This window comes from Anarhichas minor, unplaced genomic scaffold (genome assembly GCF_050575085.1).
Source record: "Anarhichas minor isolate MPS153535 unplaced genomic scaffold, ASM5057508v1 ptg000021l, whole genome shotgun sequence".
NCBI classification, from domain to species: Eukaryota; Metazoa; Chordata; class Actinopteri; order Perciformes; family Anarhichadidae; genus Anarhichas; species Anarhichas minor.
Genome location: NW_027466467.1, coordinates 9,868,756 through 9,890,480, shown reverse-complemented (window position 1 = coordinate 9,890,480; position 21,725 = coordinate 9,868,756). Strand labels below are relative to the sequence as shown.

The window sequence follows — 21,725 nt, the reverse complement described above, 5'->3', positions numbered from 1 at the left end:
AGGGCTCCTTTAGTCCAGAATGATTAAAAAAACAAATATTGCTATACTTAATTTATTCATATTAAGGAATAGTGATCTTTTTGCTCAAAATGTAAGCATAAGACCAACTCTGTTTGAATGCTCCCCAGCATTCTTTTACAGACACATTTGTTTTTCTGTTGGTGATTATTCCACACTGGATAAGGAGCCACTCATAAATATACCTGTCAATGCATGAATACTATAATAATCTCTATCACATTCGCTTTCGTTTTCCATGCCTGAAGGACCATCATTGCCGCCTTGCCAGGCAGGGCATTGGCACAGCTTGACTCATAGGACAAAGAGGTGTAGCCGCCAACTCCTGCAACTCAAATCCTCTTTACTGGTTTCACTATGACAGTCTGCCCCGCCGTCCTTGGCTCGCCATGCAAAGATAGGACGGGAGCTCAGTGACCAGTGCCAGGGATACCCACTAGAGGTGGGAGGAAGAGAGAGAGAGAGATAAACAGATGGAATAATGGGCAGAGAAAGAGCTACTAGCTGAAAGAAAGGGTTCTCCCAGAGATTAGGTTGTTCTGTATCACAGCTAACCTGTAGGATGTGCTGAGAGGCAGCAGGTCTATTATTGAGGCTTTCTTTAAAGGGCAAACGGTTCAATATCCAATGCTAGACCAACACAACGTTTCATTTTTAATTAATCCACATGAATGGAAATGTTTGTGCTGTGTGGATTCGTTTTCTTTTTCTGAATGTGATTAGACCGAAAAGAGCAGATATTTGTTTACTGACTGCTGGCATACACTGTAGCCCCACATAGCTGCGGAGGTGTCTGGAGTTGCAGATGACTGCCAGCAATTGTTCTTTTTCTCATAATGTATGCCCTAGCCCCCTGGCTATTGCTCGTCATTGTTCCACACGTTGTTTTTCCATTCACTTCCAGCATTTTAACAGTGATGTTCTCTGTGGGAGGCAATGGAAAGCTGGCTCATTCGCTGCACAGTGTTTCCCTTACAGCTAGCACATACGTGGGCGTGTTTCTGTGGCTGAGTCTGAATCTGAATGTCTGTGTCCTGTATTAACCAGCTCTACATTAAACCTCTTCCGTCTCTCGTGTGTCTTTCTATCCTCTAGGAATCACCTTCAAGGTAATCAGTCATCTCTATTTGGCCTGGGGGTCTTCTAGAAGGTCGGACCTCCTCGCCACCATGAAAGGGTTGGGTACCAACCGTAACAGACATCTGTCTGATTCCTGTGAACCTTCCTCCGGCCGTCCAGAGGCCCTCTACTCTCAGAAGACCAGCACGCTCCCACGCAGCCAATACCTGCTGAGCCCGACAATGGACCACTATGGCACCATGGACCCCCATCTCTATCCTTCAGCCAACCCAGGCTCCCTTCCACCAGACTGCATGCTGCCCCTCAACAACCAGCTGTCCAACAGCAGCACCTTCCCCAGGATTCACTACAACTCCTACGACCAGTCTGACTTCTCCCCACCTGGAGACAGCATCGGGGGGATAAGTACAGGGACCATGGGAACGTCCATGTCCATGGGCATGGGCATGGGAACAGGTATGGGCATGGGCATGGGTGTGGCAGGGCATGGCAGGGCACCTATGATTACGAGTGGCTCAGCAACTATATCACATCATATGACCAAGAACCAGGCACCATCCAGTCTGCTGGAGTTTGATAAGCAGCTACCTGGAGGCCGTGACGGATTCAGCACGTTGCAGTTTCATCGAACGTCTGCTGTTGCTGCTGCAAAGCAGCACACAGACAGTCCTGGCCGGATCCGTTACATGCTGCATTCAGTGCAGAAACTCTTTGCTAAGTCCCAGTCACTGGAAAGCCAAAACATGAAAGGAAATTTCAATGGACGCTCCACTGGCAGTGGTGGAGGCTCGTCTGGCACTGAAGATGGAGGAAAGCAGAATCGCAGATCCAAAAGTAAAGATCGGGGTACAAAATCAGAGACGACTGCCAAGCGACGACCACGCTCCAACATGTCAGGCTATTGGAGCTCAGACGATTTGGACAGCAGCGATTTGAGCAGCTACCATAACACCATGGCCATGATGACTCTGGGGCATCCAACTGGCCATGACAGTCAGGGGGCGCAGACCAGATACATCCAAAGTGGCTACAACACTATCAGCTCCTCCAAAAGCAGCAATGACATGAAGTATCAGGCACTTGCTGGGCCTGTGGGTGGAGGAGGTCGTGGACTAGGTGGAGCGGGAAGAATGGTGATAAATGATAATGACTATATGAAAGGAGGGTCCTGGTCCGCACTGACCATGGGCCAGCTGAGACCGGTGATCCAGAAGGGCTCAGCTACTCTGGACAGATCCATGCTCAAGTCCAAATCCTGCCAACCTGAACTACCTTGCAACTACCTGCAGGTTGGACGAAGGGTGAGTAGGCTTGAAGTGAATGTAGTGCTTGATAAAAGTTGTATTTACAGATTTACTTTTTACATGTAGGTTGACAAATATCAAGCTATGCTAACTATCAAGAGCTATAATACAGTGATAAAGGGCTGACATTGATTGTTAAAGACACATTTTATCCACTTGATGCTGTCTGTAGGGTGATGATTGGAGTAGCACATTAGGCCGCAGCGGAGGTGCCAATGAAATCCCATGTCGGCGGATGCGCAGTGGTAGCTACGTGAAGGCCATGGGAGACATGGAAGACAGCGACGACTCGGAGGGAAGCCCCAAACCCTCGCCAAAATCCGCCGCTCGTCGCCAGAGCTACCTCAGGGCTACGCAGCAGTCTCTGAGCGACCAGCTACCCCCACGCAAGTAAGACAACAGACTGAGACACAGAGCTGTGCTTTATTAATGCAGTACATATTCAAATTCAGCAGCAAGGAAGACAACCTCATGTTCAACACCAGATTGCAACCCGCTATCAGCAGGGTACAGGTCTGTTAAGAAAAAAGACTAACATGAGACAGTTGTGAATCGGACCTATTAATGTTATCTGATGCCATTAAAAGTCTTTTTACCTTAGTACATTTTGTAAGAAAAACGTTAAGAAATTTCTTAAAATCAATAAAATCAGTTAAGAAATATGCAAATGCTTAATTGTTTTATGTATATCTTAAAGCCTTTATATTTTGTTTGAGATATACTGTACTTGGATTAAAAGATACTGTTTTGGCCTTTAAATTTTGTGGCTATAAAAAGTGTTGACTTTTAAGAACACAGTTGTAAAAACTGATTAGCACACCCTCTCAACAATCAAAAGAAAATAAATAAGCCACTCTTTTCCGGACGTACAGGAAGGAAACTACCACGCCCAGCCTCACCATGACAGTATGCAGGAAAATACAAATGCATGCAACAAGCACACACAAGCACACACACACTCCACGCTGCGCTAACTCATGCATAGAATTCAGTGGTGTCACACTCCCTGTTGTCCCCCACATGCCAGCCTTACTACCATACCTCAGCTGTGATTTACCTTCCTATTGTTGGACCCACAAAGAACCAGTCTAGCTAAGAGGACACAGACAACATTGGTGTAGTTTACATAATATGACGCTGGCATTTGTTTCCACTGAACCAGTAAATCACCACAAATCAGCCTCATTTCTCGGACTGACTGGCATTGCGCCTCACTTGTCTTTAAATTACATGCTCTCTGAAGCAGACATATTGCACAATATGTGATGCAGGCGCAGTGGGACAATGCTGAGTTGACTGTGCCTTTCCAGAAAATGACAGAAAATGCATTCACATTCTTTTGATTTGCATCTAAGGCAATGTTGAGCAAATGTAAACGAGACAGAACTGTCATGTTTTGTAACGTCGAGGAACAATCACGACGCCCTGAAGTTACAAAAGGTTTTGTCAGCAGTTCCATCTGCTGTCTAATAGAAATTGTTTCTATTTGAAATAACTGTCTGCAGGGGTTTGCTGAAGAAATTTAAGGAATGTCTATCAAAATAAGATATAAAATAAAACCTTTTTAAAACGTATTATTCAATACATTGTTGCCTACTGCCATAGATTGTCATGCTTTGGCATACTCAACAATATTTTGGATATGTTTTTAGATTTATTTATTTTATAGTCAGCATAAGTGAATTGAGGTATGCTTTCAATTTTCATCAGCACACGTGTATATTATAATCGACTTTTGGTATTCACCAAGGTAACTCCAGAGATTGAAAACTTCAAGACAATATCTTTGTGACAATACCTTCTATGAAGCAGCTCTTGTTTTTGTTTTCAGTGTGGTCCTCAAGTTTGGAGGTTGCAGTGTCAAAATGTCAGTGCCGCACTATATGCAAACACTTTAACAGCGGCCGCATTTCTGGTTGGATCAAAGGAGTATTGATGTAAGATTTCATTCGCCCGAAACAAGAAGGCATCATCCTGAGAAACCCAACCACAGGCCGACCTGACATCCTCACCTCAACTTACATAAAAAGATTTCAAGTCCGTTTAAAGTCTATGTTTAGAAAATGAAGGATTTATTCTTCCCTAAAGCGTGCTTGAATGACTAACCCTACTCCCCCTGCCGATCCCTGACCACCCAACCCCCACTCTCTTTCGCTCTGCTCCACCCTGATTGGCTTGAGCAGCAGAACCCTGGATTACACCTCTTTGCAGGGGGAGCTGGATGCCCTGTGGTCTCCCCTCCACAGTGTGTCCTCTCTGCACCAGCTGGGCAGGTCGATGAGCAGGTCAGTGATAGGTCTGTAAGCCACGTCTCAGGAGCGTGGTGCAAAACGCTTTTGTCTCATTGGATCACTTACAACCAATGGCTTTGCACTGCCCCCCTCAGATGCCTGTAAAGTCAGTGGCAACTCCAAATGCCAATTCATGCCCTGCTGCTAACAACTGCCAACCTCCCTTAAGCTTGTAAATACCATCTGCCCGGTGCTTTTAGCAGAAAAGTAGCTGAGTGTGACTCTATTCCAATGGGGGAATGAGGGGACATCAGTGTCCATACACCATGTCATGGCAGCTTACTGTCATGTTACTATCACTGTGTGCCAACAAGGAATATGTAAATAATGTGACTTTAGAGCTGCAGTTTGATTAAACTTAAAACCTGTTCTTTGTCTTTGGCACCATGATGGCACAGAGGGCTGTATACATACGTCGCCTGAAAATCCCTGGCTTTGCATGCCCAGAGGCTACAATGACGGATGCCAAAATGAGATGAAATTGAAACAGATTTAGGATTTGGATTCACGATGACTCATAAATGAAAGTGGAAATGAAAGGGGGTAACTTGAATGACAACCTTATCCTCCTTTTATCTCTCTTTCAATTTTTTGGTTTTGCTGATCATTCATTTTCTCCCCCGATCCATGTTTCCCTTCTGCCTCCCTGTCATCAACTGTCTTTTCCCTGGACGTGTCCTCATGCACTCCTGACATCGCGTTTCATTTTCCTCCTTATATTTCATATCCGTAACACATCTCCTTTGTCTTGTCTTACCTCTCACCTTACCCCTCTTCCTAGCTGTCTTCCATCTCTCAGAGAGCTCTCCAATAATCGCAGCCTGGACAACCTAGACTGCATCGAGGGTACCGTCTCATCTTCGCCACACTGGGATGACGATGACTTCAGCCAGGCCTGCAGCACCTTGGGCAGACGTAGCTGCTTAGGACAGGTCAGTGCTTGCCTGGACAGGACAGACAGGGGTTGCATTAGATGTGAGCTGTCAAGAGGCTAAATACTAAATCTGTTGCTCTCTGTCTGTTTGTGCCTCTCTTTTACTCTCATTAGTTCAGCAGATATGTTTCTAATGAGTTGAGAATAGATTTGTACTTGCTCGAAATGTGCATGTCTTGGCTCCAAGCAAACTCTCTACTTTCAAATCAACAGTCAGTTTCAAAGACCCCTTTGTCTGCCTTGAGCTACTAACACGTATTTCCGTAGAATAATTTGCATTTTCACAGATAAAGCTTGAATGACAGTAATAAAATGGGCTTCCTCTGAACACAGAATCCCTATTTTCCAAATGTATCTCGTACAAATTAATGAAATTGGTAGTTTTAAGTCTAATTTATCCACTCGCATAAGAGCTATTAGCCTCCCACTGACAAGGTCACTAAGATGATGAACAACTACGCGGAGTGTCTCTGATCTTTTTCAATGAACTAGTCAAATGAGGCAGTGCAGGCTATTAGTATGGGATTTACATCCAATCTCTTGAAAGGCCACCACATTACAACAAATGTGTCCAATATAGGAATGTATTGTTTGGATTTGCATGCACAGCAGCGTGCCGAAACATTTAATATGCATTATAATTTAGATTGGTTGAGGTCAAGTTGTATAACTTGGAACGTTTTCCAAAACAAAAATGAATTCAGAACAGGGAGCTTAATCAGAACAAGTGGAAATCACCCAAACCCAAAATGTAACATAACTCCAAAATGTGTGTATGTGTATCTTCTCTGCTTCATTTTATTTTGTGCTGCCTCTCCTGCACCCTTATATGCCTCTGTTACCAGTCAGTGAACCATCATAATAACTTTGCTTCTAACACATTTTTAACTCCTACTCGGGCTCTTTCTGTCAATGAACAGAATATCAAACCCATCATCTGCAGGGCTGGTTCTTACTCTTCAAAAGAAGTCTCAGAAAGAGCATGCAGTTGTTGTAGAACACTTTTCAAAGTGATGCCTCTCAGCCTTGGCATTTCTTTTGTATTCTGTAAATTGACAGGTCTTACATAGCTGGCCATGCAAGAAATGTCAAAAAAATGAAAATGCATTTCACAGATGAAATGACAGCTCATCCAGAAACCCAGCATGTGGAGGAGTAACACTAGTTTCACAGGGGTTGAAGAGCACTGTGCTCTGCACCACCTAGCACTAATTGTACCTCATTGTACCTGGTTACCTTTAAACTTTTGACTCTTGGCTCCATTTCATTTCATCCCATCAGATGCGTCTCACAAATGAAGAATGCCCTTTACAGAAACAGTCAGCTGGACAGTTAGTGGTCACCTCCAGTGCTGGGAACGGCTCAAAATGACCCAACTCATGCACGGCTGTTCTCCTTGCCACACTACTGCTACTGTCTGTGCTAATCTTGCCCTTTTGCTTTTATCCAGCTACGGGACCTGGAAATGAGTCATCAGTATGAGGACCGCAGCTCCGAGTCCACATTCAGAGATTCCCGTTCCCACTCTCAGGACAACCCAGAGCCTCTAGACTTGCCCATGCCGACATGCTTCCGATCCCGCAGCCACAGCTACCTGAGAGCCATCCAGGCTGGCTGTTCCCAAGATGACGACACAGCATCCATAGACTCAGGCTGCTCACCGCCTCCTATTGACACCACTGTTCGCAGCTACAGCACCAGCACTGGTGAGTCACTGGCTGAAAAAACAAATGATAGATTTGCTGCAAATGTATTTATTTGAATTCATAAACCATATGAAGTGGTTTCCTGGAGTTCTTACCATGATGCAGTGATATGTGTTACCAAAACTGTGATCTATATGTATAGTGCAAATCTGTTTTGGTTATTTATTTGGTTTAAGCTTAAATGATTTTTTTTGCAATTGTGACCCCTATTCCAGAGGGGCACATGGGCCAAATTATTGGCTTCATTTGTATTTCCCATAACATTACTTTGACTGCTCTTCATAGCCTTGATCCTGGGTGGGACACTAGTCCTCCAACAGGCACGCCCCAGCATATTAGCTCAAATGCAGCCTCTTTTGCCCATGCTAGACGACCTTTCTACACAGTGGAAGACATGGAAAGAGCAGTTTGGCTCTTACCTGATAGCCACTGGCTTGGACAAAGCCCCAAAGGAGAAACAGCTTGCAATTTTTCTTCAGCGTTTTGGGACAGACAGACAACGCATCGTACCCCCACACACAGGTAATAAATTCTAACCAGCTCATCTGCCCTAATTCTTCTTTTTTTTAAATCAATGTACTACACAAGAAAGAGCAACAATTAGAACTCACTATCAAGACAAACTTGATCAATAAAGAGACGCTAGTGGAGCTTTGGTTGTCATTGAAATTGATTACAGGACTTAACAGTACAAGAAGGCCCTGTGCAATCTGCTTTTGACTTTGATGTTGAATTTGCTATAGCAAAGGAATAGTGAATGTGTCAATGCTATTAGGGGCTGGATGGCAGAAGATTGTTTACGACTCACGACGGAGGTTGTGGTTATTGCACCAGATGAAGTTGTCCCTAAGATCAAGCATATTATTGGTCCATTCTCACATCACCCCCATAACTCAGATCTCTTCACTGGCTCCCTGTAGCATATAGGATCCACTTTAAAATTCTCACTCTGACTTACAGAGCACTACACTGTCAGACTCCTGCATATGTGGCTGAACTACTTCCCTATTTACCAGCCCGTGCTCTCAGATCAGACTTGTTAAATTTTCTGTCCGTCCCACGCGCTCGCCTTAAGGCCCGTGGTGACCCAGCTTTTGATGCAGTAGCACCAAAGCCGTGGAACGCTCTGCCTGCAGCCCTACGGTTTGCTGATTCAGTGAATTTGTTTAAAAATCAGCTCAAGACACACCTGTTTAGACTTGCGTTTGGGTAAAACTCATGCTCTAGGTCTGCTTTTACGTTTTTATTGTGTATTTCACTGTTTATTGTGCCTTCTTAAATACATTTCATGTTTTAAAAACGGCCCTTGGTTTTTAATTATTGGCCCCTGTATGGTCACATTGTGTTATTTATGTGTGTGATCCTTTTTTTGTGAAAAGCGCTCTATAAATACATTTTACTTACTTACTTATTACTGACTGCACCCCGTGTTCATAAAATAACGTGGTTATTATGAGCATCTGCTTGGTTGAGTATTACCGCGGAGTCTCCACCACGTGGCGCTCTTCCCCATAGTCAAATAGACTTTAGAGGATATGCTGCCTTCAGGATGGTAGAACGTTTCAGTCTCCATTCTGATATTGCTGGAGATCTACAGGATAGTCTGAATTGTTGTTCCGTGTGGTGTAGTACACACCTAATTATTCATCCTAAGCAGGAATAATACTGAATGTTGTTGGTTCTTTGTGATTCATCAAAGAACAAAGAAGCTTTTTTGCAACATGTAATAAAACTGTCCCCATGGAGAAAACTATACTACGTGGGTACTACAGTACCTACAGTATCCACGTTATTCAATTGCCTCGTCAAAAGTTCATCAAAAGCACCTTAAGTGCACCATACTCACTTCTAAGTAAAATAGTCAGACCGTGGAGCTCGAATGTCCAAGGCGGCCCTGGAGGCATCAGTAGACACGCCACCACGCCTCCTTCGGGCTCAGCGACACAAACAAAGGCAACGAAAGCCGGCGTTTCAACTCCACAGCCTGGACAAGAGGCGGTGGATGTCAGCTCCGGTTACAGGCGCCCGGTAAATAATTAGTCTTCACTCTTCACTGCTGTAAACTTGTTACTGTGCCCGACAGCAGGGTAAGTATTTTTTAACCGTTATTGTTATAGAGTTCAACGTTAATTGTGTTGTGCACAGTGTGTTTTCCCGTTACAAACGACAAGTAGACTACTAGCTCCAGATGCATGCACATTTCGACCATTAAGCAAAGCTAAAAAAAAAAAGTGTGCAGGATATGAGGAGAGTCATCTATCATCAGTTTGATATCTGCAATCTCTGAGAGTAATATCTGTCTGTCTGTCTCCACAACTGCCTCCATCGTTGACATGTTTTTATGATCTCTCATACTTCCAGTGCTGCTGTCTGATGCACTCTTTACTTTATTTATTATCGAGTGTCCCATGTGTTCAGTACAAAGTGATGTGTTGCTGATGCCAGAAAAAAAAAAGCATGTACCCACTATGTGTGCACTCTGGGATGCTACACCATGGGAGTCAGATAAGTGGGGTACTGTTAAAACTGTGTGAGGATGTTATAGTAGTATTATTATTATTATTATTATTACTACAGTCGATTACTACACCTAATAAAAGCTGCTTCTTTTCAGTTGCTGAAATGGAAAATTGGTTTTCACGGGGGATTATTTGAGGGCTGCCCCACTTTGGTCCCACACGGTGTCCTGTGTTTTGCAACATGGATTAAAATCCCATTTTGAGGTCACATTTAATATAAAGAGTGTACGGATTTGTAGCTGTGTTGTTGTTGAAAACATTTTAATGTGATAATAATGGCTTCGCTCATAAGGGAGCCCGGATAGTTTCAGGCAAGGTTATCTGTGTCTTGTGACTGTTTAATTGATTAAACAATACAGATGGGTCGACTGGCGGGCAGCAGGCGGCTTTGGCAAGCAGTACTAAACCGTTAAATAGAGCATCACAAGCCACCCTTTGTCTTTTGTTGTCCCTGGTTCTTGTCCAGCTCCAACTGACCACAAAGCAGCGCCACCTAAACCAATCGGCTTAAAATGTAGTTTGTTGCTGTTGAATAGTTCACCAGGCTTTATAACATTAGAGAAAGCTAGACCAAAACTGTCATCCTGAGTGTCTCATCTGCCCCGCAACGTTTGAGATGTTGGACTGTATTACATAATGAGGAAGAGGGGAAGAGATTGGATCAGGGCTCGTCAGTGAAATGATGCATTCTGTAACCTGACCAATGAGGGAATGGCCCATTAACATGAACAAAGATAAACATTTCAGACCCAAGTTTGCTAACTGAATTATGGCTAAAAGCCCTTAATGCTTTCATTTCATCTATGTTAATAATCTTACCACATGTTGCCACTTTGCAACATTCCTGACAATTTACCGTAGTCGTTCTGTAATAATTAGGCAAAATATTTTAAAACCTGATCTTGAATTTCAGGGTCTAAAACAACGATGTCATTGCGGGCAGTGTGGTTGGTTAATTACCTCTCCACAGCAAACGTGGTAGAATGCTATTAACGGGGAGGAGATCACTGTGTGGGTTGTAGCTCATAGAGGGTTGACTGAAGTGTGTGAGTATTAAGCCAAGATATAATCTGTTGTTCGTGTGCAGAGGGTTGGTTACACTGGTGAGAGGAAAGCAGTCCCGGGGTTGTTGGAAACAGTTTTTAGCGGCTGTAACCGACAGTTGTTTTCCGGCCTTTGAAAATCCCGTCTGGAACCAGGGCTCGCTGTGGACAGCAAAACCACTGTCCAAATGGCATGAAGACAGCAGTGATCAGTGCCCACTCAAGATTCCACTCCAACATTTTGGCACAAAGCATCTGCTTGTCTCTGTTGTTAAATTCCCTTCTGTAGAGCAACCATTAGTTCTACTTAGCAGCTCCTGCAGACAGTGGCTCTAAGCTACGATCTCTTGGCTTCACTTTAAGTTCTGTTGATACCTTCATTTTTTTAGTTTTGGACATTATTCAATTACTAATTACTCACAGCTGAGATCTGGGATGTGGCATAGCCAGTAGCTAACAGCCATCGTACAGTATGTTCAGTGGAACGATGTGGTCAAACTCAAAACCTGTTTGAAACCTGTTTGATCCCTTGTGTGGTTGTCATGCAATTGTTATGCTGTGTCTTAGTAGAATCACAAAAACATAATCACAAAAATCTTAAAAACATAATAACGGGGCGCACCTTGTATTGGGTCTGAGTCCTTACCAGAGCAGACTGGGTTTGAATCTGACCCCCCCCCCCCCCCTCTCTCTCTCGCTCTCCCTTTTCTATCTAATATCTGCCAAAAAAAGCCCATTAAATAATCTTTTTTCTTTTTTTTAAATGACAATGCTACTGATAATGTTTAGCATGTTCCTAATCTTAAGTAACATTTCCTAATTGGCATCAAACACAAAGTACAGCTGAGGATGATTGGATTGTCTAGGTGTGTTCAGTCATACACTAAGTATTGGTACATTTTAACCCGATGACAGAGGTATACAAGAAGTCCGGGGACAACCAAAGTTGTTACAAATGATCCTGAAGGGGGCATGAATGTCTGTACCGAATCCCATGGCAATCCGTCGTGGGGAAGCTACTGTATGTGATGACAACACCGTTTCCAAAATAAAGTACATCATCTTTGGTATTCCTGTACTGCCGTTTCTTGTTACTCATTGGCCGACATATGTGGCATTTGTCATGAGCTAAAGTCGGCTGAAAACATTTGCCCGGCCCATTTATTGTGTCCGGCTCTACGACTTTATCTCCTGCCTAATCTCAGAGGCAGCTGTCAGTTATGATTTTAGGGCTTGTTTTGGTGAGCCAAGCAGATTCTGTGGTATTAAGACTTAAGGGTGAATTCTGTTCGGAGTGACGAAAGCATGATGTGACGCTTGGAGAACTGCAGGGCACACACACACACACACACACACACACACACACACACACACACACACACACACACACACATATACAGTATATGTGTGTGTATACACACACATCTATGCCCTCTCACACCCAGTTAGTGAAAATGACAGTCCTGCAGACTGGGATGCAGGTGTGCAGCTGGTGCCGCATCAGCGACAATCCTATTCTGCCCAACATCTATCTCTGTCAGGAGAGGAAACATGGACAGTGAAAAAAGCTGTCTCAGCAGGTTTTCCTTAGGCAAAGATGGTGGTCAGAGGCCAGTGGATAATCCATGGCGATAGGTGCATGTAGGCTACCGCTTAGCTATGGCGGATGCTAAACTGCAGGTCTCCAAAAATAGCTTTGTGAGAGTGGATTCAACTTGCCAAGAGTGGGCAAGATGTGTTCTGAAATGATGACGGCTCTGGATATCAGTAAGATGCTGTGGTTGACACATCTATTTATCTATCTTGTGGATGTCGGGGACCGCAGATCTGACTTTCAGACTGGGTTCCATCTTTAAAATGGGGAGCTGAGGGTGTGTTCCAACAATTTAAATCATCACAGTGAGCGAGTGATGTTCGTATTGTCAGCTTATAATTTACAATAAGGTGTGTGTGTGTGTGTGTGTGTGTGTGTGTGTGTGTGTGTGTGTGTGTGTGTGTGTGTGTGTGTGTGTGTGTGTGTGTGTGTGTGTGTGTGTGTGTGTGTGTGTGTGTGTGTGTGTGTGTGTGTGTGTGTGTGTGTGTGTGTGTGTGTGTGTGTGTGTGTGTGTGTGTAGGTGGAGCTTGGACCCGGCGATGTAGTTCAGGCGGATGCAATTCTTTGGAATAGTTTGACTGACTGCAGCTCGTTGTTGTGGGAGGTCGTATGAGTTCTGTGATAGGTGAGGTTGCATGAACATTAGAGATGAAGCTAAGAAGCGGATTACAATAAACAACAACCCTTTTGTTGAGGTGTTTTCTCAGCCGCTCACATGTTTGCTGCAAAGGCTGTTTGTTGCAACACGAGGCATTCACAATGTTTGCTTCATGCTGTGCCTCATCAGATGCTGTCAAGTCGTTTCCTTTTGGATGTCGCCGCAGGAAATTGTGATTATTTATTAAAATGCCAGTATTGATGATGGTTTGATTCGTGTGCAAGAATCGCAAATCTGGTGATTCTGTGTTGTGTCTGTTTGGGCTAACAGCTTTTAGTGCACAATGGCTGAGCTTTACATGTAATTTCATTGGAAAATAATTTAATTGAATCAATATCCCTGACAATAGTCTCTATAAATGCTTCTGCCACGGTTTCATCTGGTGGAGTCATACTTGATGTTAATATTCGGATATGAAGGCCTTGACTGTCCCACTGCACCATAAGCTGATGTTTGTCAGCAAAAATGTCAAGGAAATGCAGACTCTGCATTCACAAATTAAATGAATATTAAAATAATTTAATAGTAGGCTGATGAAGCAGCTTGTGCTGTAATAATATCCCTCTGTGCGCCTCTAGTCTTAGGTTACATCTGCTTTCCACTGTTTTTTTCCTGTGTGGTGTCAAATAAAGCGTCTGTTTAAGGGGTCACGTAGTAGCCACAGAGCATTACAACAAAGTTCCCTGTTTAGATTATAGGTTCTGCCTTTACTATGTATGTAGCATGAGGGGGTTTCTGTGGTCTCAGAGGCATCAGAGACTGTTTGAACGTTCACATGGGCAACAGAAGAGTCTTTTGAGTCTTAATAATTTATTTGTCGTCCATGAACTTTATCTCTTCTGAGTCACCGTCTATGTCACTGAGTGAAATCCTGCTCACGGATGGGATGGGCCATTTACTTTTGCTCTCACTGATCTATTTAAGACTGTAAGGGATAGCATTGACCTCATCACAGACAACTGACTGGCTGATTGGTGGATGAGAGAAGCGAACGAGCGGCTCTACTGGTAGTGAAATAACGTAGCCGGACGGGCGGAGGACGGAGCAGTGAAGGGAGATGTTTCAGTCTGTTCTGCGCAAATCTGCTTTTTATGTTGAGTGCTGTGGATTTCATCATGTAAGCCCACATTCACACTGTAAGGAGCTCAGCTTCAGATTTTTAACCTTGTGTACAGGCTGCCATGTGACCATGAAACTAAGCGCCGTAATATAATCCAACATTAACAAAGCTTAGCACTTTTGCCAATTGCATCCGTTTTTGGAGGCTCCTCAGGACCTTTTGATGACGTGTATCATTAAACCATTGAGAGAATGGGACTGAACATCTGCATTAGACAGGTGTTTTCTCTTTCTATGGTTATGTACCTTTCCATTATCTCTTTTACAGCTGGAGGGTATATGTGGTCTGGCATTAGGGAGTGGTGCACATAAATGTCCTCGTCCTTTTCTTTCTCTCTTTCTCATGTCTTTTTCTTCTTGATTCCCCCTTCCCCTCTTCTCTACTTCAGTCTCCACATGCATGACCACCTCTAAGAAGGCCGCTCCTCCGCCGGTGCCGCCCCGTACGACCTCCAAGCCCTACATCTCTGTGACGGTGCAGAGCAGCACAGAGTCGGCCCAGGACAACTACCTGGACCAGCAGGACCGCAGGTCGGAGGTCAACAGCCAGTCCAGCCACGCTCACAGCAACTCCTCTGACAGCCTTGACAGCACCCGCGCCAACAGCCTGGCCCGGGGTATCACCCGCCCTCCACACATCATCCCCACGCCCATCGCCATCCAGAGAGAGCCAATCGCACCCACCACCTCCAATGCTTCCACTGAGACAAGTGACTCAGTAGTGCAGCATGAATCCCTGAAATCAGGATTAAACAAAGTGAATCTAGTGGCAGAGGAACCCCAACGGGTACCAGTACCCAGACGGAAACTGTCCTCCATTGGCATACAGGTAGGCAATGGGACTGTTGCACTATCCAGGGCTAGTACCGTTGGATCAACAGAGAGCCCTAGATACAGCTGGAGTACAGCTCCACAATGCTTGTTTGGTTTGAATCCAGGAAAAAACGTTTTTTAGCAGTAATGTCTGTGGTGTATGGCTCCGTCTGAGTGTGTCACCTCAAGCCAAAACATGTGCTTGCAAGCTAAAAGGTCTCATTAGGGTGAACGTCCCTCTATCATTAGAGCTGGCTGTACTGTTTTTACAAAATTCCTATTTGTGATCCTCCTAAAGCATAACTCTTCTGTTCTGTATGTATTGAAATAACAGAACCTCTTCTTCATTTTTGCAGACCCTGCACATTAACAGAACTCAGGCAGGGGAACCATTAATCGTGACACTTTTTAATTGAAAACCAAGCACAAAATTATACAGATTTTCTCCAAATTGTTCTTCTGGTGATTTGGTTTATCACCTGGAAAATTAAAAACCCTGCGCAACTGTACTTACACTAGCTGGAATTAAAGGCCTGTGAAATCATTCGTGCCAAGATTCTCGAGTCGGGGATTATGTTTTTTTTTTTTACATTCCACTCTTTACTTGTTCTCAGGTTGACTGTATTCAGGAAGTTCCACGAGAGGAGACCCCGCCATTGGCCAAATTTCAGTCAATTGGAGTACAGGTGGAGGACGGGTGGCAGTAAGTCCTCTTCCTGTCCTTGTAACAACGTGAGGAATTTACATTATAGCCACACACACTGGTCTGACTATTCCTTCTCTCTACAGAAGCTTTGTAAATGTGAAAACAACGTGGTTTTATCTGTGCGTTGTATTGGTGGTGTTAAGATGGATTCCTGGCATGAGTTGTTACTGTTTAAACTTGTCTCTGCTTATTGTATATTTGAGATGCGTTTCTAAGTTACTGCCGTCTTATTTGCATTCTGTGCTTTTGACGATTTGAATGCCAGGAAGTTCCTCTGGCCTCCTGTATTTATTGGTTTTGCATGCTGCAGTGCATTTAGTGTCTGGTATCTAGCAGCTGTTCTGAGTCCTGACAGATATTGTATCAACTTAACCAGCTAAACAAGAGTTCCTCTGTGATATGTTTTTCCTTCCTTGTGCTTTTATCAATGTTGTGCACACATTTTGTGCTGTGACATTCCCTCAGCTGCTTTCCCAGTCCTCCTCTGATATTTCTTTAAAACCCTTCAGTCGGGCCCTCATAATATTTCATCTTCGGAGTTAATTGTAACTTCTCAGCATTTCCAGACAAGAAATGGAAGTAATGTTCAGCCTGTTCTTTCCTTTTGTGATATGAAAACAAGAACCTAGACTCCCGCTGACGAGAGATCAGTTGAAACCAGTCCGAGTGCACTATTATCAAAGGCCAGCATCTGATCGATCCTGTTTATTTATATCTGTATTGACCAGCAATCCAATATCCAATATCTGTTATTGGATATAACAGTGGACAAAAAACAACAACTAAATTGGCAAAAGTGTTTAAATTGAAAGGCCCGTGTGTAACGGTGAGTCTCACTCTTTGTTTCAGGCTCAGTCGCTCCAGTAGCATGGCCTCAAAACAAGAAACCGACTCAGACACACAAGACTTCCCTGTCATCTCTTATACCAATAATGCCAAACAATTTGAGAAGAAAGTCATGGTCAACAGTGCCATCCAAGCCATGAGCTCCCCTCCCGGACATGACTATCTAGACAACGGAGACGCTACCTGTGACATCGCTTCACCTCCGCCGCCCAGGCAGTTCCTCAATCGCTCTACCACGCGAAGTAGCTCCTCCTCCTTCTCAGAAAGTCTAGACCCGGCGCTGGACCCCTCGTCTCTACCGCCTCCGGACCCTTGGCTGGAGAGTGGGAATGTGAGTAACAGCAGCGTTCCCCAGAGCGGGGGTGGGGGAACGCTGTGTCGGAGAGACGGCCACTGGTTCCTGAAGCTGCTGCAGGCCGAGACGGGACGCATGGAAGGCTGGTGCCAGCAGATGGAGCAGGAGACCAAAGACAACCAGCTCTCAGAGGAGGGTAAGGCTGACCGGGTACTCTTCACCAAACCCAGGTGTTTTTGTCGTACTGCCTCCAAGTTTACAATGCCAGGCGAGGATGTATTGTGAGGCAGTGAGTTGTTCTGGTTAGCTTGCACACTGTGGGGATCATTGCACTATCCAATCCTTTTTTTGTTCCCATACCAAACCATGCAATATTTAGCTGCTAGACATGCAAATATGTTACGGGTATGATCCGTATCTAACTGATAATATTCTTGTGGTGTCCTCTTGGGCTAGCGTAATTAATGTCCATCTACTTTTTAATTAAAATAAAGTTATTTGGCCCAGAAAAAACCCAGAACAAAGCCAGATGTACAGTCAAAGCAGTGCTGAAGTCAAACATGTGCAGGCCCTCTGGATGAACCCTGCACGTCTTGAGCCTCCTTCCAGAGGTCTGCTGCTGTCTGACCTCACCATGTGCTTTATCGGGCTCTGCCTCAGTCACAATCGCTCTATCAGACATACTCAGCATGGAGGGGATGAGGCGGTAATACCTGGGGTTACCACACACAAGCAGGCCTGTAATCCCCAGAATTACACAAATCTACTCTGGAACTGATTAAACCTCCAGATTAGATCAGTGCTCCAACATCAGCAAGTGAGCACACACACTCGCACAAATACACACTGTACACATAAACAAACAAACCGTTGTGTGTGTGTGTGTGTGTGTGTGTGTGTGTGTGTGTGTGTGTGTGTGTGTGTGTGTGTGTGTGTGTGTGTGTGTGTGTGTGTGTGTGTGTGTGTGTGTGTGTGTGTGTGTGTGTGTGTGTGTGTGTGTGTGTGTGTGTGTGTGTGTGTGTGTGTGTGTGTGTGTGTGTGTGTGTGTGCGTGCGCGTAGTCCTAATTTTGTGCGGGCTGGTCTGGTATAGGCTGGTCTTGGTGTGTCCTCCACTATAGCAGAAAAGACTGGGTTTCTGTGTCATCCATAGCTTGATTAACAGGATGCTTCTGAGACAAACAATTATTAGAATAATTGTCACAAATGCATGTGTTTGGAAGTTGAATACAAATGAATTTGTGTTGCTTTCTGTTCTCTCTTCAGTGCTGGGGAAGGTTCGCAGTGCAGTCGGAAGTGCCCAGCTCCTAATGGCCCAGAAGTTCCAGCAGTTTCGGGGACTGTGTAACCAAAACGTGGTATGTCTCTAGCCTTCCTGGGACCTTCCACTCTACAGGTCTGCAGGGGCATGAAACTGAGACCCACGCGTTTTTATTTAACCAAACCTAATGTCATATTTTTGTTATTCTGTCCTCTTTAAGACATGCTTGCCACGATACACGTACAAGCGTTCTCACAAATAAAAAAAACGGACTAATCTGGGAACAGCCACGATCACAACATATTAGGCCTACACAGAATAAGGCATGGTGGCCCACCAGCACAAAAGACAAGGAGCTTATAATAAGCCAATAATCCATTCCTCTCTGTTGACGTGTTTTATTGGCAATGACTTTCTACACCGTAGCATTTCAAATTAATTAACTGTTTTTTAAAATAACTGTTGGTTCATATGAACCAAATATTGGCCAGATGATCATGGCTGGAAAATGTCTTTCATTATGTCATCATGACGAAAGACAGAAACATTTCTAAATAGATCTGTAACCATAGGTAACAAAACGACCTAATACAGACATGTAGCCTGTCAATGTGTCAGGGCTCGGCTAACTAAACATCTTATATTAATATTTTGCACAGGGGAAATTGGGTATCTGTCCAGAGAAGCTTCTAGGCATATCGTCTGCCTTGCAGCTTTGCACATTCAATCAGTTAGGAACGTAATCATGAGCAATCATTTATTTTCTGTTTCCGGAACTTGACAGGTCCTTTTAGCATGACAGCAACACAGCAAGTGTGTTTTGCCTAAAACGTCAGGACATCCCAGCAGTGAATGCAGCATCGTGAATATGAAGAATAGTGTGGAGCGCGCACAAACAAAAGCCAGTCTGCCTGGAGCATTACAGACTCCAACTGTGTCAGGGGAACAGAAGTAGGAACAGGATATCCTTCATACGTTTGCCAATCTGCGCTTTGTGCAAACGATAAACAGCAGCTGTTTGGAAGCAAGCGAGGGGTTTGATCTCTTGTTACTTTTTAATCTTAATGCGACACTGGATCATTTCTTTTTGTTGACATTATCATAAATGTAATGCCCCCTTTTTGTATTACTCCGGCTCAACATGTAGGCTTATTTTACTTGTCTATGTTGAAACATTTCTCGTATTTTATCTTACTAAAAGAGACAACGCTCAGTTGTGATCTTTTAATTTTGTCTTGAGATCAACTTTTCAAAAGAATTTAGTTGTGAAATGTCTCCCTCTAGTGATGAATATGGAAAGAGCAACACTTGTTGACGAGCAGTGTGTTTAGTGATGCAGAGGTGGAGTACAGTAATGGTCTGGGGATGTGATGCCCCGACCAGGAAACACAATCTCTCTCTCTCTCTCTCTCTCTCTCTCTCTCTTGGCCTCTCTGTCTGTAGTGGCACCTAACTCTTCATATAGCATCAGCTGCTTAAGTTGCATTAGCAGAATGGATGTGAAGATGTGTAATAATACTATTTTATAACCAGGACCACCATGAGCTTGGATGGATGGTTTTGTTGATCGTGACCCAAAAAAGCTCACCCACAGGTACCCCACCCACAGCCCTGATTTTTAGGAAAACAGCCTAGTTTTTACTTGCCAAATCTTCTTAAATATAGTTGAGTAGAATTTATTTTTGATATTTTTTTGACTTGATCCATCTCTACCGCTGATCACAGTGGATGCATTGAAAGTAGACTCAGTCGTGTCTTTGTTTTGTTTGCTTCTTCAAGGCCAAACATCCATTTGAAAGCTGACTTGTCAGAAGCCTGTGAGCTTGAATGTCCTTTTCACAGCAGTTCAGTATGCACACTGAAAGAGGAGCAACACGTGGTAGCCCATAACAAGGTGTAAAATAGACGTGTAGTGGGGTAATGGGCTCTGACTAGTTTATTCACAGCTGAACAAAAATGACGACTTCCACCAAACCCAACAAATGGAAAGAGCTGAGTACAACTCCATGGGCATTTTTACATTTCAGTTCCAAAGATAAGGCATCATACATTCCACACTCCAACATTGACCGTGTCCTCCCTCCTCATCATTCATTGTTTGTTCTTTCATTTTCCCTCCCGTCTCCCTCTCTCGGTCAGAATGTGAATGCCAACCCGCGGCCCACAGCCCAGGACCTGGCAGGTTTCTGGGACCTGCTGCAGCTCTCCATCGAGGACATCAGCCTCAAGTTTGATGAGCTCTACCATCTCAAGTCCAATGACTGGCAGCCCGTGCCGTCTGCGGCTGCCCGGTCGCCCCCTGAGTGGAAGGTACTTCCCACCCCTGCTGCCCAGTGCCCTGGCTGGGGTAGGAAAGCCGCCGAAACCGGCCTCTCTCCTCCCACCACCACCACCATTTCTCCCACTCTTTTTTTTTTTTTTTTTCTCTGCGTGGGATGAACTCTTAACAGAGCCTCCCTGTCCAATACAAAGGGGTCAGATGGATCCCTTTAGGCATGCATGGAAGACAAATCATCTCAAAGAGGGCTGTCGTTGGTGTGTTTTTAAATGTGAAGCCCTGCTTTGAGCATGCATGCGTCACTTACTGCGCTGCTGGTTGCAGTGGAGCATGGCTAAGAATCACTGGCTCATGTGACAGAATGCAGTCTTGCTTTTGCTGTCGCTCTGTTTAGATGTCTCTGCTTGTGTAAGCGTGTCTGTCATTGTTTCTCTCTCTCTCTCTCTCTTTCTGATCTGTGGTTTGTCTTTATATATTTGTTCGTGTGTGTGTTTCAAGTTTATGGTTCTGTGGCTGAGGTGCTCTTGCTTTATGTGTGTGTCTTGTGATCACTTTATTGTCCTTTAAGTTGGCTCCAATGTGGCCATCAATTCATGTTACCATTTGTTGTCTACAAAAATTGTCGTATAAATGTTTGCCTGCTTTTACCAGTTGTCTACCTGTCAGTGTTTGTCTGTTTAACACCTAAAGCCACGAAATGTTGTTTCAAGCTTTAACGAATACAATCGGCATTGTCAAAATGTCTTTGTCAAAGTCCTGTCTGCCAAACCTGTCTAGATGACCAAAACCTCCTGAAGACAGTTTGCATCGTACATTCTCTCACTGTCCTGTATCTGTCCTTTCTCCTCCTTCCTGTCTGTCATGTTTCACCGCTGCACGCTACAGGACGAGGAGAAGGAGGCCGCTCCGGCGTCAAAGAAGCCCGGTAAGGGACGGCCATCGCTGGGCCGCGAGAAGAGCGCCGACTCCTCGTCCAGCTCCTCTTCGGCCTCAGCAGAGAAGCAGAGACACGAGGCTCGCAAGCGTCTCCTGGCTGCTAAGAAGGCCGCCTCGTTTCGCCAGAACTCCGCCACAGAGAGCGCGGACAGCATCGAAATCTATGTCCCCGAGGCCCAGACCCGCCTCTGAGACAGTGAGAAGGAAGGAACTAGGGTCGGATCAAAGGACAGATAAGTGTCGCTGAAATACCTGGAGAAAGGAGTGGAAATCTTTTGCAATGCAAATGAGCTACTCTGAGTAAAGATGGCTGGAAGTTGGGGGAA

General features: G+C 44.5%; 1 protein-coding gene across 6 annotated transcripts; it reads left to right on the top strand.

Annotated features, from left to right (window-relative positions):
• The first annotated feature begins 1,172 nt into the window (after positions 1 to 1,172).
• On the top strand, positions 1,173 to 21,716 carry dlgap4b (discs, large (Drosophila) homolog-associated protein 4b). 6 transcript variants are annotated; one of them, XM_076096246.1, is made up of 12 exons: positions 1,173 to 2,399; positions 2,575 to 2,792; positions 4,586 to 4,687; positions 5,475 to 5,625; positions 7,078 to 7,333; positions 7,703 to 7,855; positions 14,656 to 15,095; positions 15,694 to 15,782; positions 16,635 to 17,122; positions 18,191 to 18,282; positions 20,325 to 20,495; positions 21,349 to 21,716. In XM_076096246.1, exons 1-12 carry the CDS (start codon positions 1,188 to 1,190, stop codon positions 21,589 to 21,591), a joined length of 3,615 nt encoding a protein of 1,204 aa, XP_075952361.1. In that variant the 5' UTR covers positions 1,173 to 1,187; the 3' UTR covers positions 21,592 to 21,716. The 6 variants fall into 6 exon arrangements, with proteins under 6 accessions (XP_075952361.1, XP_075952357.1, XP_075952360.1 ...); XM_076096242.1 differs by having other exon boundaries at positions 1,188 to 2,399; positions 4,589 to 4,687; XM_076096245.1 differs by lacking the exons at positions 4,586 to 4,687; positions 7,703 to 7,855 and adding an exon at positions 6,743 to 6,753 and having other exon boundaries at positions 1,188 to 2,399; positions 5,475 to 5,656.
• Positions 21,717 to 21,725: the final 9 nt, after the last annotated feature.

Bases quoted from the DNA above. Each gene is read 5' to 3' on its own strand.
- dlgap4b (XM_076096246.1), top strand. From the start codon at position 1,188: ATGAAAGGGTTGGGTACCAACCGTAACAGACATCTGTCTGATTCCTGT. The intron at 15,096-15,693 runs GTAGGCAATGGG...ACTTGTTCTCAG, and splicing joins TGTCCTCCATTGGCATACAG to GTTGACTGTATTCAGGAAGT. The intron at 18,283-20,324 runs GTATGTCTCTAG...TCTCTCGGTCAG, and splicing joins GACTGTGTAACCAAAACGTG to AATGTGAATGCCAACCCGCG.